Below are 16,375 nucleotides of genomic sequence, written 5' to 3' on the forward strand. Positions count from 1 at the left end.
TGATCCTGTGTGCAATGTTCTATTAAAGAAGGAAATAGAAGCGAAAACATTTGTAAAAGGCCAATATCATATTAAAATGCCAGAGTGTCCCCTCTGGTGGTAACAGGAAGTTTAATCTGCCTGGTGACACTCAGCTAAACTTTCCACCATTGTATAAATCTACTCAGTGATTTGTAATTAATGTAGTCAATTAAGAGTGACTGGTTATGCATGATATTCAAGAATTGTTTAGTGCCAGTGATGGAGAGCAGAAAGACATGGTCTGCATGCTTCAGGAGCTAAAATCTGTAAGGGCAAACTGACTAGTAAGAAGACAGTTATAGAACACTGTCTTCTTACTGGATGAAAGCTCTTTGAAGTGGGTGGAAGGTTCTCTGGTAGTGGGTTGAAGAATGAACCTGAATGGTGTGTCCACATGACAACCTCCAGTGCCTGTGGATGTGGCCCTATTGCGAAGCAGGGTCTTTGCATATGCAGTGGGAGAGCTTGAGATGCTATACTAGATTCAGCATGGCTCTTCAATGTAATGGGTTCTGTCAGTGTAAGAGAAATGGAGTAGAGATTCGATAAGACACCTGTAGAAAGGACATAAGAAGGGAAAGGCAGAGACATATGCCAGCAATGTCAAACATTCTTGGACACAGAAGATAATGATGGACTCCCCATGTCCCCCACCCAGAACCTCTGCAGAAATCAGCCCTGCCTCACTACAGCTGGCCTTACACTAGGAGAGAATGAAGTTAATTGCCACATCAAAGGTGATTTGTCACCACAACTCTAGGAAACTACTGCAAACCTTTAATATCTGGTGACCTGCGATGGGAGAGGTGCTCAGTATCAGTGTGTGTCCCTTTTCAGAGGACATTTCTAGACCAAGCAGGAATTTTTAAACAACTTACCGCTGTGGAGAATAATTCTCAGTAAAACATGCGTATAATCACAACCAGAAAATAAAAGTCCAAGTCCCAGTTCTGCAGGAGGACAAGAGACTTCTGCTTATCCAGTTGGGTTCACTGAGACAAAGATGGTGTCCGCACTTTGTGGCCAACCTGCCCATGTATCTGATGTATTGACAACCCAATGAGCCTGTGGCACCTCACCCCTCCACTTCATTACATCAGCCATGGGGACTGGATGACTGCAGCAGCTTTCTAAGCCTGGCCATCTACTCACACTGCTCACACTGCTGCTTGTCCTGATTCATAGTTAATTTTCCTCAACACAGAGGTGAGGAAGGTTCTGCTAAACCCAAGTGATGTGATGTCATTCACCAGCACAGAACCTTCAAATGGCTAGTCATTGCATTCACTGTAATGGCTTGGCTTCTCTCATGAGTACATATTAACTCATACATGCATATAAGGTCCTTGGGTTGTATTTTGTGTCTCATCCCCTATCATTCCCTCCTATTTCTTCCATTATTCCCATTCTGACTCCCTAACTAGTCCCCTTTTATTTTCATATTCAGTTAGTTAATTTCAGATTCCACACAAGAAAGAAAAGGCAATACTTGTTTTTGTCTGTATGGTTTATTTTCCTTAACAGACTGATCCCAATTCCACCCAGTTTCCTAAAACAGCATAATTGAATTCTTCACAATAGATAAATGATTGTCCAAATCCATTCATCTGCTGATGGATACTTAGGCTGATGATATGACATGGCTGTAGACCTTGTGAACAGTGCAGTAGTAAACATCTATATGCACATATCTCTGTGGAGTGCTGTCTTTGATTCTTTGAGTGTCTTCCTGGGAGTGTTATAAAGGGGGGGGGGGTCCTGTGGTAGTTACTGCATTCAAAATATTAGCAGAGCTAACAAATTCTGCTGCTTTCTGGTACTGTTCTCTAGGACCCAGTCTGTGTCTGTGACTCATTTGTCCTTGTCATCTTCAGATATGCTTACTATGGGCCTTCCCATGATGTAGTCAAACGTCAGTGTTCATCATTTCATGACCGCCCTAAACTAATGGCTCTACCATTTCTTCCTCCACTCAGCCTTGTAATTCCCTCGAGTAGCTGTATTCATCCAAGCTTTGTAACTTGATTTTTTTTCATTGTGCATATTTTATTTTGTTCACAAAGAGCTAAGTTTCACAAGACCAGGGCCATCACTTTCTCTGTCCAATGTTACAGGGTCAGTACTGATAGAGGTTCTTGCCAGTGCTGTGACTCCAGAAGACAGTTACTGGATGAATTGTCATGGAAGGACCAATGTTTTGTAGAAGAAAAGGAAATATTTAAGGAGAATTGCCAGATCCATGCATCCTTAAAAACTAAATAAATCATGCATGTAATATTCGAGGAAACAGATTGCAATGGCCTGCAGTGGGATCTAGTAGTAGACTCATATTCTTCTTACCCACACAAAGAAAGAAAGAAACAGACGTTGGACTGGGTCCTTAATCAATGTGGTATTTAAGTAGCAGGTTGATTCATTTTGTTTGGAGTTGCTTTCTTTTCTTTCTTTCTTTCTTTCTTTTTTTTTTTTTTGTAGGCTACTTTCTCTTCTAAAATATTCTTCTCACCCAAGCATCACTGCCCCTAGATCCTTTCCTTCACATAGCGAAGGACATAGTCCTTGAAACCCTCCTGCCATCAGTTTATTTCTTCAAGAATGCTTAGCTATACTCCCCCACACTCTCTGTAGGTGCTGGCTGGGCTCTGCAATAAGAGTCCCTTTCCCTGTCACCTGGATAATTTGGTACCACATTTGCTGGAATCTTAGTGCAATGATCAGTTAAAACATGCTCTGTTCAGTGTAGACATAAAAGCAGGGTTTAAAAATAGTTATATTCCCACTGACACTTAATAATTTTGCATGCATGATGGGGTATGAGGCGTGTGTTTGGGTTCATGTGTTTAATATGTAGTGGTCAAATCAGGATTGTTAGCATGTCTCTTGCCTTAGACCTTCATCATTTTTATGTGATTACTATTCACACTCCATCATTAACTAGATCTACCTACTTTGCAGCAGAGCCCAAGCTTGTTTCCCCCAACTGTAATGTGCTGGCTTACCATTTCTTCCTCCATTTCCGGGTACTTTCTCTCCCTAGCCACAGATAATCACATTTTATTCCTTTTAGGTCAGTTTCAGTTAGCCTGCTCATAGAAATTATCATGCCATATTGTCTTCCTGCTCCTGGATTGTTTCATCTAATATAATAACCTCCAGGACCATCCATGTAGTCCTAAGTTATAGAATTTCATCCTTTTTATGGCTCAGTAATAATTCACTGTGTATATACGCCCATATTTTCTTTATTCATTGAATCAATGAGTATTTAGCTTGATTCTATGTCTTGGATATGGTGAACAATGCTGCAATAATTGTAAATGATACCATAGGTGTCTCTTTGACCTACTGATTTTATCTCCCAACAGGGTTGGTATATCAGTCATTAGTTCTGTTTTTACTGTTTTGGATGAGCCGCCATTGTGTTTCCCACAATGCTGCACTAACTTACTTCCCCATAAGCAATGGGCTGAGGAAAGGTTTTGAAAGCTCTTTCTAGACACAGATTTCCCTCCACTGAGAGCTGAGTTGTGAGAAGCTTTTCCACAGAGCAGAAAGACAGGCATTAGGAAAACATCCTGATAGTGCCCATAGGAAATAAACACAAGCATTTTTCTTTGTCTCTCCACAGCCAGTGTCATATGGGCTAAAGAAATGGATAAAATGCAAGCTCAGCATGTGTAAGGAACTGGACCTGGCTGGATGAGGCTATAGAAAGGACTGCCAGAGAGAGTAGGAGGGGCCAGCGTGGAGAAGTAAGCTGAGCTGGTCCCTGTGCTATTGGCTTTGCGGTTACGCTATTGTTTCTCCTCCAGTGCAACTTGAGGAGGTCTTCATTTATCCATAGGGGAAACTGGGGTTCATAGAAAGTGACTAATCTGCTGAAGGTCGCATAACTACTTAGATTGGATTTAGGATTGCTTCATTCTGTGGACTGTGTTCTTTTACCCCATCTCTGCTGCCTATAAATTAGAAATACATTGTGAAGGATTTGAGCTTAAACCTTTCAAAAATAACATTAGCACAAGAATGAAGGCAGCCTGTTCTGTAGACGAGAAACAGCTCGACGTCTAGGAGGACTGATAACCAGGCATCGGCATGGCTTAAGCCTGGCGGGTGTGAAGAGCATGAGGGCAAGCATTAATCAGAAATGCCCACTCAAGAGGACCCCGGGTTTGACCTTGAAGGCTGTTGAACAAAGAACAAATATGTTTCCAGTGTCTACAAGAAGTAGACTTCTTTATATTTCATGTATTACTTCATAATTAATCATTCCAACTTTGAAATTCTGGGTAAAAAACATCCTTAAGCGTGGCACTGAAACAAAAATATATTTTCCCACAAAATATATATGATAGCCTGACACCTCTGTAAGTTAAGACTTCATTTACCTTTATTTTACCCACAGCAGTATGTCTCTCCCCAGAGAGGTTTCCACATGTGTGTACAGATGTGTCACTAATAATAATGATTGTCCCAGTAGTAATTAATACCGTTGAAGTGAACACATGACTTCAGATGCCCTTAGTCCTCAGAACACCTATAGAAAGCAAGCTCTGATTTTCTTTATTTTCCACTTACTTCTGAGAGACACAGTGCTATAGAGGTCCCCACAAACCCTACCTCACACAGCTAGAAAACAGCTTGTGGAATGTCTACTGAAAGTCTTGCCGTCCACAGATGCTGGGTATTTAAAAGGCTGGAGTAGATGTGGGGGCTGAACTAAGGAATGCCATGACAATGAAAGGGATCCTTTCTTTCTTTCTTTTCCTGCTGTCTTTCTCCTCTGCTCTCACATTAATATATAAAACCGATTGTCTCCCATTGGTCAAAGCTGACATCTCATAATCATGGACTATCATATGCATGGCCAGAATCCTGTAATTTCAAATTCTCACTTTCAGCCTCATGTTTAACTTTTTCTCAGACAAACCATCTCATTTTGTTGTCTTCAGCTTCCCCATCTACAAAATGAAGACACTATTTTTTACTTAAAAAAAAAATGTATTGGGAGGTGATCTTGAAACATGAACCAAAATCTGTGGAGTTGTTCAGGGAAAATGGGAAAAGGAAAAGCCCACTTAAAAGCCCTGATCCACCCAAATTACAATTTCATTCCCAGAGTTAGCATCAAATTCTATGCAGTTATATAAAATTGCAGAAAATCTTCTACTCGGGACACTTTGCTGGGGTTCATTTCTTTGAAGGTCTCCAAACTGTCACCTGTATGCGTGATAGAAGTTCTGCTCACAAGCAGTGCAGGAAGAACCCTTCCAACCTGCTCACCTCAGCTTTGTCCCTCATGGCTTGTCATTTCAGGAGCCTTCCAGCCTCCCATTTTCTTAGTGTTCCTATGAACCCTCAACATCAAAGTTTATTTTGCATTTGTGATTATTGTTGCTGATAGATGATTTGTTCTTACTTTAGTTTTTCTGTCTAACAAAGTCCAGAATTAATTTTTTAAAATTGCAGTACTGGGTATTAAACCTAGAGCATTGTACCTGCTAGACAAGTGCACTATCACTGGGCCCCAGCCCCAGCTCTTCACTTAATTTCTTGAATTTGATTTTGAAACATGGACATCAGTTAATAAACTATTACTCATTTCATGTTTTGTCCCAATACCTCACCAATTTCTTTGCTATTGAGTTCAGAACTGAGGAATCTCCATGGAGTGGACACCCCTCCCCCCGGCTTTGGAAGGCAGGATACAATGGTCTTTGTACTTGGTGAGATAATGTGATATTATATTAGTCAACCTAGAGAAAGAGGCTGGTGGCCTTAAGAAGATTTAACTTCCCTTGAGAGCTTTAAGATGCGTAGTCATGCTGCCAAAGACTTTATCTGTTCTCTCTCTTTTATTCCTTGTCCTCAGTCTGTTGCAGATTCTTTTCTTGCTCTGATTAAACAGCTTGTCAGAGTACGAGAGAGGAATCAAGACCAGAAGCAAGACCTCTGTTTTCAGAGTCATACTCTTATGAGCACCTATTGAGTCATAGGTTGTAAAGAGGAAGTGCCCAGGTACCTTTGCTATTTAGACAAGGTATAACTGGCCCATCTCAGGCTAGGGCTCCTCACTCTTCTTTTTCAACCTCTTCTCTTGTAGTAGGGCATGAACCTGGGGTCTTGCTCATGCTGGGCAAGCACAAGAAGTTCCCTCTCCAGTTCCCTTTTACATTTTACTTAGCAAGGAAGTCTCACTAAGTCACCTGGGTTGGCTTTTATGATGGTTTGAAAGAAAATAGCCCCTCATGGGCTCAGAGGGGGTGGCTCATCAGGAGGTATGGCCTTGTTGGAATAGGTGGGTCTTCCTTAGGTGGTACACAGTAGGTGCTTGATAAAATCTTTAAATTGGATTGGCTTGACTTGTTCAAATGATTGTTTCAAATTTCATGACAGTTTATGAAAGAGATTTTTTTTTCATAAAAATCCATTCCCTGCTAATGAATTTGCTATATTGGCAAATGTTTCATATTACCTGTGGCCAAGGTATAAAAGAATTAAGAATTGCAAAGTACATGACTTTGATCCTTAAGAACCTCAATACATGGTTAGCAATGCACGTGTGTCAGACCAAACAAATGCTGATGCTTTATTAGCTCACCTTTCCTTGTGCAGTTTATCTTCTGTTGCAGGGGCTTCTATTAAGACTCAAAGAAAATATGTTCTACTTTGGGAGACATTTTGTGTGTGTGTGTGTGTGTGTGTGTGTGTGTGTGTGTGTGTGTGTGTGTGTGTGTGAGAGAGAGAGAGAGAGAGAGAGAGAGAGAGAGAGAGAGAGAGAGAGAGAGAACCCTGGAAACAGCATATAAAAGACATTATTTTTTATATCCCTCTTTAAAAATTTTACATAATGTATTATTGTTTGACAGTTTCCTGCTTGTATAGTAAATTTCACTCTCACACCCTTCCTTTCCCCCTCCCTTTCCCCTACTGAAATCATTTTTCTCAGTAAGTCTCCTCAGTTAGCCTTTCTATAGTTAAACTCAGTATCTCAGTTTGAAATTATAGAGTCAATATAAAAATACTGCCATCCTCTTACAAAATCCTATGGGCTTTAATGATAATCAGGTGATGAAAATATATGAATCAACTAATTTTATAATTTGTTTTTTAAAGTTTTGTTTTTATTTATATGTCTGGTGAATGTATGCCATTTGTGTATGCAGTGATGAGAGAAGGCAGGAGATGACATCAGCTTCCTGGAAACTGGAGTTAAGGGCTGTCAGGAGCAGCCTGATTTGGGATACTGGAAACCAGACCTGGGTTCTATGGAAGAGCTGTCCATGTTTTTAACAGCCGAGTCTTCCCTCTAACCCGAGTGACTTTTTAAAAGGCATGGGCTTAGTGGATTGTGAAAGTGAAGTCTTGGACCATAGCTGTGTTTATAGTTGGTGTTGGGCAGAACAGAGCAAAACAGATAAAACTGGACATGTGAGGGTCTGCATTTTAAGTGGTTATTTCTTACCATTTTATTGTGGTGCAATGTTAATAGAGCATAACCTAAAGCCAGCTAGTGGACAGAGCTTAGGAATCAGACTGAGAAACAGATGGATTTTCAAGGCAAGGGTAATGGCTGGCATGCGCAATTCTTAAGGTCCTTTTCTAGGCTTTTTCCTTTTTTTAAAAGATTTATTTATTTATTATGTATACAGTATTCTGCCTGCATATGGCCCTGCAGGCCAGAAGAGGGCACCAGATCTCATTAGAAGTGGTTGTGAGCCACCATGTGGTTGCTGGGAATTGCACTCAGGACCTCTGGAAGGGCAGTCTGTGCTCTAAACCACTGAGCCATCTCTCCAGCCCAACTCCCTGCTTTCTTTTTCACTGTTGAGCCTCTTACCTCATTCTCTTCTCTTCAGCACACTCCTTCATGAAAAGGTTTGACCAGAAAGGTCACATTTCTTGAACCTTCTGGCAAAACAAACACACAAACAAACAAACAAAACCAAAAAACTCCTACTCATACAACAGCTCTCTTGGGAATGCTTGCCCCAGTCCACTTGGCATGGTTAATTATGGTCTCCCTGTTTCCCTCCCACTGTTCTTACCACTCTCTTTTATGATGTCACTGTCTGCTGCTGTAGGGTGGGTGTCTCTAGAAAGGAGACAGTGTTCCTGACTAGGTGTACATTTCTAAGTACTCAGCTTATTGTCTGAACTCTATAGGCAGCAGGGCCCTAGTGGACACAGCTTGAGATGCAGTGAGAACTCTCAGCTCCAAATCCAGGATGCCACTTAGTGGGAATATGAACCTTGACACCTTTCTTAGGTATGAGCATGCATTTTCATCTGATAAGTGTCTGTCATGAGTGCACCATAATGCTGTATTAAAGAGATAGAATCCTGCATGCAAGGCATTACTACAGTGTCTACCATTTAATAAGTTTCCTAAGAACAAAATTTTGTACTGAAGAGAAAAAGGGAAGCTTCTATGGGGCTGCTGGTAATAAAACTGATTGTGTTGAGGGTGGTTTGCTTTTCTTTCTAAAACAGTGCATAGGAAGGGTATAGCTGGAGAGATGACCAAGCCATGAAGTGTGGATGAACAGTCTTATTAAATAAGAAACACAGAGCCAAATGCAGAGTTGAGAGCCCAAGAGGTCAGAGCAATAGCTGAGAGCTGAAAAACCTTTTCTTACCCTTCACTGCTGCTCCTGTCCTTCCCTCAGCAAGAGACCTACTTCCTTTGTGTCTGTCCTTTTATTGACTTTCTGTTCTGCCTTCTCATTGGTTGTAAACTCAACCACATGACCTCCTCGTCACTGCCTGTCTGTACAGACCTCCAGGTCTTCTATGGATGGTATTGAGATTAAATGTGTGTGTCTCCATTCTGGCTGTATCCTTGAACACACAGAGATCCACCTAGCTCTGCTCCCCAAGTGCTGGGATTAAAGGGTGCCCCACCACTGCCCAGCTTCTGTTATGGCTTGTTATTAGCTCTGACCTGCAGGCAACTTTATATATTAACATACAAATAAAATCACATTTCAGTACAAATAAAATGCCACTATAATTAAGAAGAGCACACATTGCTCTTTCCCAGACCTGAGTTTTATTCTCAGCACCCACATTGCATGGCTCCCAACCTCTGACTCTAGCACCAGGGGAACTGATGTACTCCTTTGGCACCTGCAGCCAACTGCTCTTGTAGGCACACACCTCATAGAAACATATACACATAATTAAAACTGAGAATAAACCTCGCCAAAGGTATGATGTTTTAAGTTGTATTTGTTTATTATTTTATTCTTTGGTCATTTCATGCATGTACCCAGTGGACTTTAGCCATTTTCATTTCCTGTTACACTGCCCCTCATCCCTCTTCCCTCTTGCATTGAAATGCATGTTTTTCTCCAAGTTGTCCTCCTAGTTTCATGTAGGTTTTGTGGGCATGACCTGACCCACTACTCATGCAAGGCTGATAGCATGAGCATGTTTGGAACATGGGAGTCTGCCAACTCTTAGTGACATACCCTCCCCACAGCCACCATTAACTGTCACTTGGCAGTGACTTTTAAAGTGAATAATTATTAAATTATGCGGTACCCCATGGATTAGAGACTCCACTGACAGCAGTGAGAACTGAAGACATTTCCATGTTTCATAATATAATTGGAGTTCCGCATGATTTTTATCCATCTTGTCTCCATGTTTTCAATTTGTTTTATGGGATGGTTAAGAAGAGAGAAATGGAAGACATAGGGGCTGGATACAAGTAACAGGATTTTGGTCCCAGAGATATTTAATGGACTTAACTGAGTAACTTGGAGTAGAAGTTTTTCCAGTTTATCATTACTGATTTCAGGTCAAGCAATTATTTGCTGTGCAGTGCTGTCCTGTGCCTTGTATGATATGTGGTGACATCCCAGGGCACAGTAGAATTCAGCCCCAGGATTGAAGTGGGCATGGGGCTGTGCTGGTGACCTGGCTTTATTTCAGCTCACCACACTTCAAGCTTTTGATACGTATCATCAAGTGGACTATAAGTCATGGAAGCCAATTTTGACTTATTATTAAATAAATCAATAATGTGTTTAACAGCATAATTGATGCCTTGCAAATGACTAGAAGTGGAGGGTTTGCCTGCTTATGGTGATTAGGTGCTTCTGTCTGCTTCTTTTACCAGACAAACATCATCCTTATGTATGTCTTTCCCACAGGATGGACCAAGGGAAATGGGCAGAGAGGTGAGAAACAAAGCCAAGGAAGGATGCTTACTTGCCAGGATTTTAGGATGCTCTAGGAACTAAGTATATGCCAGTAAAACTTGAAGAGGACCAGGAGATGTGTTCAGTGTGTGAAGGGCTATTACTTTTTATTAGTGTATGCCGTGGTTATTGGATGTAACACCTGGTTCCCGTGAACACCTCAGTTGATTTCACATGCCAAAATTGTTTTCAGCCCAAGCATGCATTTTCTTTCTGTAGATTAAATCTCACTCAGAGGTTTCTGATTTTATTTTTCTTGCAAATATAAAGAGTTCTGTCAAAAACAGAAGCATGCTATCTTAGAGTTGATCTGATCGAGCATCTCCTTCGGGGCAGTAAGCTAATAACAAATGGCACTAAAATAACAGATCGAAGCTTGTAACCTCATTGTCTTTCCTTAATCAGTTTACGTCATGCTTCAGGATCTGGATAGTGGTCGACAAATAAGCAGTTTATTAAGTTCCAAACCTGTGTCACTGAATTTCTCTGAGTTTGTAAGGGAGTTAAGATCCAAGTCTGGGGCTATTTGCATGGTTCTCTGAGGCCCCTGAGTCAGGAAAGACTAGAGCCTGGCTCTATCTCCACTGCATATCTCAACTGCATAGGAAACTTTCTTGTCTTGCTCAGCACTGCATTGCTAGAGTCTGGAAAAGAAAGTGGTTAAAAATATCACTGTCATCTGGTCCAGAAGAATCCTGGTGATAAAAGCAGGAATAACCTTCATTTGTGAGGACATCACATTCAATATGCATTGTGCTGAGTGGTTGAAATTAGTGACTTGATTCAACCCTCTCAGTATAGGCAACATCATCACTAACCACCAGTGCCTTGTGATTGAGGTACGGAGAGATGAAATATGTTGCTAATGGTTACACGGATCTTAAGCCTAAGGTAGGATGGACCGTAGCCTGCTTCTGTCCCCCACCAGCTGCAACACTAAGGAGAGCAGGCTCTGCACCTCACCTAGGCACAATAGAGCCAATCCTGTTGGCAGAGGTGTAGATGAGTCAGTCCCAAAGTTGTGAGCATGGGGGAATTGTGCCCATTACTCATCTGTCTTGTGGTGACATTGGGTGGGGAGAGATAACCACACCACCATCAATGCCTAAGGCAGGTGGGAGTCATAAGAGCCAGAGAGCTGTTCCTGTTCCTCATCAGCTATAGCACTCAGGAGAGTGGACCCTGTGCCATGCCTGGGCAACCCAGTAGAGGTAGCCCTAAGGTGTAGTTGTGAGAGAACTGACCCGAGGACATAAATGCAGGAGAACTGGCTCTGCCCCTTGCTTACATCCACAAGGGGTGACCTAGCCAGGGCAATGCAGGAGACCTCACCCTGGTAGTGAGGACAAGGGAGAGCTGGCAGGCTGACCAATTCTGCAACTACCCAGGACCAGAACCAGGGTTATGTGTTGGCCTAACCCAACATCTGCCCTATCTGTGATCTGTGGGAGCATGTGAAGGGACCTGTCCTGTAGTCCCAAAGCTTCAGGATCTCCATGACACAGGACAACAGGATATCCAAAAGGAGTCCCAGTGAGGGTCCAGCATCCATAGGCCTCAAACCAGACCAATGACTCTTTACAATGAACACTTACAAGTAAAGATATTTGGAGAAATGGGGTGGGGGGGGAGAGCTTATCAGGACATGAATAATCACCCACCATGTTTAAACTAGAATATAGAAGTTTCTTTTTGATATTTTATCAACTGTAGCAAGAAAATTTGTGTTGATCTTGATTCCCCCAGTGCAGTAAAAGTTTTGAATGACAAGGTCTTTCTTTACTTAGTTTTGTTTTAATTACATTCTGATTTTGTCTGATGGTCAAAGGGGCAATTATTTCCTTCCTTATTCTAGATAAATTCCATTTAAAATTGCTATATGCCTAAATCTATGAGAGATGTAAGCAGACATAGACAAAAATGTAAGGATTACCTAGTAGTGGAATGGATTAAATAGTCATTAAGTAAACTGGTTATTATGCTATCTGGTCATATTTTGTCTTTGAATCTTAATAAATTTCTTTAGCTATTATGGAACTATTTAAGAAAGAATAAACCCACCTTTCTGAGCACAGGATTATAGGTTGAACTTGCAGTGTAACAAATGAAGGGAGACAGGTTTTTTTTTTTTTTTTTTTTTTTTTTTTTTTTGTCTTTTCGAGACAGGGTTTCCCTGTATAGTTTTGGTGCCTGTCCTGGATCTCACTCTATAGACCAGGCTGGCCTCAAACTCACAGAGATCCACCTGGCTCTGCCTCCTGAGTGCTGGGACCAAACAAAGGTGTACACCATCAGCGCCTGGCAGAGATGGGGTTTTGTAGTCAGTGCCAATGAACTCATGGTTCCTGAACCTTATTCTGAACATTTTTATATCAAAACAATAACAACTATAAGATACTTGCATGCTGGTATCATCAGCATATGTTGGTAAATTTCTTGTCCAACTAGTTTGTTTTTAAGGTCTTTAATTTTTTTATTATTATTTTATTTTATGTATATGAGTGATTTCTTTGCATGTATGTCTGTGCACCACGTGCATGTAGGGAATGCAGAGGACAGAAGTAGATGCCAGATTCCCCTGGAACTGGAGTTATATATGGTTGTGAGTAACTGTGTGGATGTTGGAAATTGAAGCTGGATCTCCTGGGAAAGCAGCCATTTCTCTTAACTACTGAGCCATCTCTCTAGCTCCCCAGGAAGGTTTTTAATATCTTATCCCCAGTCCATACTTCATGGTCACTATGATGCTGTTACCAACTAACTTTACATAACAGAATACATAGCATGATGTATGTAAAGTACTTTACAATACAAACTCATTTCATCCTCATGGAGCCTGTTACACTTCACATAGTCATGGAGCCCATGGATTCACACATGACTCACAAACCCCTCATAGGTCCTCATAGTGAATCAGGAACACATACCCAAGTCTTTTAACATGATCTCCAGGGCCCAGGTGTATTGTGGGGATTTATTAAGACAACTCCACATAGCTAAAAGGGAGGTTTATTTTGGGGTAACTTACAGCAAGTAAAGGGGTTGGTTACAGGATCCAGGAGAGGTGAAATGCAGTCCATCGGTGTTCTCTGGAGAACTCTGTTTGATCTACCACCAAGCATCCAGGATCACCAGGAACCAGAGAGCTGGCCCATCTGGATCTCGGGTCTTAAGGGCTCCCATCTCGGCCCTACCTCAGGGGCAGGTCATAAGCAGGCATGACAGTTACAGGAAGCCTCACTGTGTGTAGTACTTCCAGGTCAAAGCTGGGGCAGCTACTCACTGCACAGGTGACGTGTATCTGTACAGTAAGGAAAGTCAAGCTGAACATTCTCCTTCCAGCTCTACAGTTTTCTGCCAGCCTCTGACATTCCCTCTCACCCGCTTCCCTCTGCCACTCTTCCTTTGCAGAAACACTTCGTCACGTTACCACGATGCAAGAGTAAACTTTAAATGTCTCACTGAAAATGCCACTCTCAGAGCTTACACAGTGTGATTTCTCAAGATGCATATATGTTTCTTGATGAACACACCAAAGTGGACATCAAAGTGAATCTTTTATATTGTTGCTGTTATTTTTGTACCAGTATGCTGACGTGCTGGGAGAAGGAAATAGTCCTTCAATTCCAAGGTCTGTACTCTCCTCCAGCACCAAAAGCAGCTTACAATTAATTGCTGAATCTGTGGAATATGAATTTACCCACGAGATAGTAAATGATGTGGAAAACAGCAACACTGTGATAAGTTCTACGCCTTTGACTGGTTCTCAGCATTCCAAACACAGCCTGTGGCTTTTTATAGCTAGACTCATATTAATTATGTGATGATGGCAACATACGGCCAGGACATTTTTCCAGGGTGACATTTTCTTACTACAATTAAAATTTAAAACTGTTGCTCACCGAGCTCTCATATAAATACAAGGAACTCAGCCTTAACCATTTCAGCTTCATTAATAGCAAATTTCAGTGACTTTATTAGTGAACAAATTGCATGGATGGTTATATGGCAACACTTTGCAGTGGCTTATTCTGAATGGAAGTGATACAGAATTACAGGAGTAGGAACTTTCCTATTAGAGCAACCTGCAAAACAATCTAACAGATATCTGCAGTAAATGCTGTGGGGTTAGGGCATGGTGATGTGAAAAGCAGTTTAGGGTCTGATGGTGGGATGGTTGGGATGGGGGCTGGTAACTCTGTGTGAAGGGACAGTTGTGAGTGCTGCCTTGCTGTGGGTGTATATCAGGGAACCCCCTCAGCTGGAAAGCATTTGGGGAAGTGCTTGGGGGTGGAGTCTGGGTTTCATTTATGTGTCTTTGAGAAACAAAAAACCTGACAAAAAGAAATGTAAGTTGGGAAAGGGCTCACAATTCCAAGTCAGAATTCATTACTGTTGGAAGTCAAGGCAGGAGCTTAAAAAAAAAAGAAAAAAAGAAAGAAAGAAAGAAAGAAAAAGAAAAAAAGCTATTCCCAGCTACAGTTAAGGAGAGAGATTAAATCCAAGGACTCTTGCCTGCTTGCTTGGGCTCAGCTAGCCTCCTCTTCTGTTGTACTCTTCAGGATCCCCTGAATAGAGGATAGTGCCACCCACACTAAACTGGGTCATTTGACATCAATCAATAATTGATGTAATACTCTGTAGACAAGCCCATAATGTAACCTGCTAACGATAATACTTCATTAGGTTTATCTTCATAAGTGAGTCTATGTTGTATCTCATTGGCAGTTAACATTAAGGAGTTCTGGTAGGATGGGATAGCTCTGTAAGACTTACCAATATGTGGAAGTTAGATACTTTCCCTAGAGGAATAATTTAGGATGAGTTAAACATCGTCGCTATGAGGAGAGTGGGTTATTTATGGAGCCAGCTTAAATATCCAGGATTAAAGCATTCATTACATTTATTGCTTTGTAAAAATGTTAATTAATGAAAATATTTTTGAAAAATTTTAAAAATATATTGTCATGAAAGACCATATAAATGATGTTTTTGAGAAAAATAGTATCTAAGGGAATGAGAATTGAAAATGTTAGCAAACTCTCCTTTCCCTTTTGAGCTCTTTATCTCAGATGATTTCAAATAAATCAATGCTAATGGCAGTAGAAACCTCTGTTGTTAGCAGTTCTCTTTTAGCCCATGCCAAACCCAAATTGCAGCAGCACCTTGCATCTATTATTTCAACTGATTGGATATAAAGCAGCAGAAAGTATTGTTACATGAATTTCTTCATGTGCATAGAAAAATTTGAATATGCTAGTACAGAGGTGTATTCCCTGGGCAATGTACATAAGGAATTATGTGGGAGCACCAGCATACATTACCTAAACAAAATCTTTGTTCCTACAACAGCATTCTGTGAGGAGGGATGCAGATATGGAGGTACCTGTGTGGCTCCTAACAAATGTGCCTGTCCTTCTGGATTCACAGGAAGCCACTGTGAGAAAGGTAAGGTGAATCTGACCTGTTTTTCAGTGTGTGTGTGTGTGTGTGTGTGTGTGTGTTGTGTGTAGGTGGGAAAGCAACTCAAAGAGAATGAATGAAAGCTGTTTCCCTCAGAGCTCTCTGGGAGCTGAGTTGACACATTGTGTTTGGATGGTGGACTTAGCTATCCAAAGCTGGTCCCTTTTGACAACTGGATGGCACAATGGGCTTCTTCTTTCTGAATATGGAGTCTCATCTGCCCTCCCTTCAATGCATCTAGCTTAGCAAGGTCAGGTCTTTTCTCTGTGGCGGTTTTGTGTGTGTGTGTGTGTGTGTGTGTGTGTGTGTGTGTGTGTGTGTGTGTGTTCAGTACTAATTAGAGATAAAGCCGATAAACTGACCTGCCCTACTTATCATCAATCTGGAAGCTGTTCACCAAACTGCTGGAGTTACAGCAATCTGCTGTGTTGATAGAACCTGAAAGGCAGCACATGTTCTTTGCATAAAAATCACATTAGGTAATTCCAGCACCAGGATTATTGGTATGCTTGGGATTTTATTCCAATATTGGTGTATTGGGAATATTATCATTTATTGAACTCAATAATTTAAGGCAGTTAACATCAGTATGTTTCCTTTCTGTTCGCACTAAATGTGGCATTTACACATAGTACCGTTTCATGAAGTTTAGCTCACTTGGTGATTGGGAATGTCCTACCTGT

General features: G+C 41.3%; 1 protein-coding gene across 1 annotated transcript in view; it reads left to right on the forward strand.

The window, feature by feature from the left end:
- Nucleotides 1-16,375, forward strand: part of Nell1 (neural EGFL like 1) — an 846,309-nt gene that overhangs the window by 641,098 nt on the left and 188,836 nt on the right. Inside the window, exon 13 of the mRNA XM_036206955.1 lies at nucleotides 15,582-15,677. Coding sequence (XP_036062848.1) covers nucleotides 15,582-15,677 — 96 coding nt within the window. The remainder of the gene's footprint in view (nucleotides 1-15,581; nucleotides 15,678-16,375) is intronic.

This window comes from Onychomys torridus, chromosome 1 (genome assembly GCF_903995425.1).
Source record: "Onychomys torridus chromosome 1, mOncTor1.1, whole genome shotgun sequence".
NCBI lineage: Eukaryota > Metazoa > Chordata > Mammalia > Rodentia > Cricetidae > Onychomys > Onychomys torridus.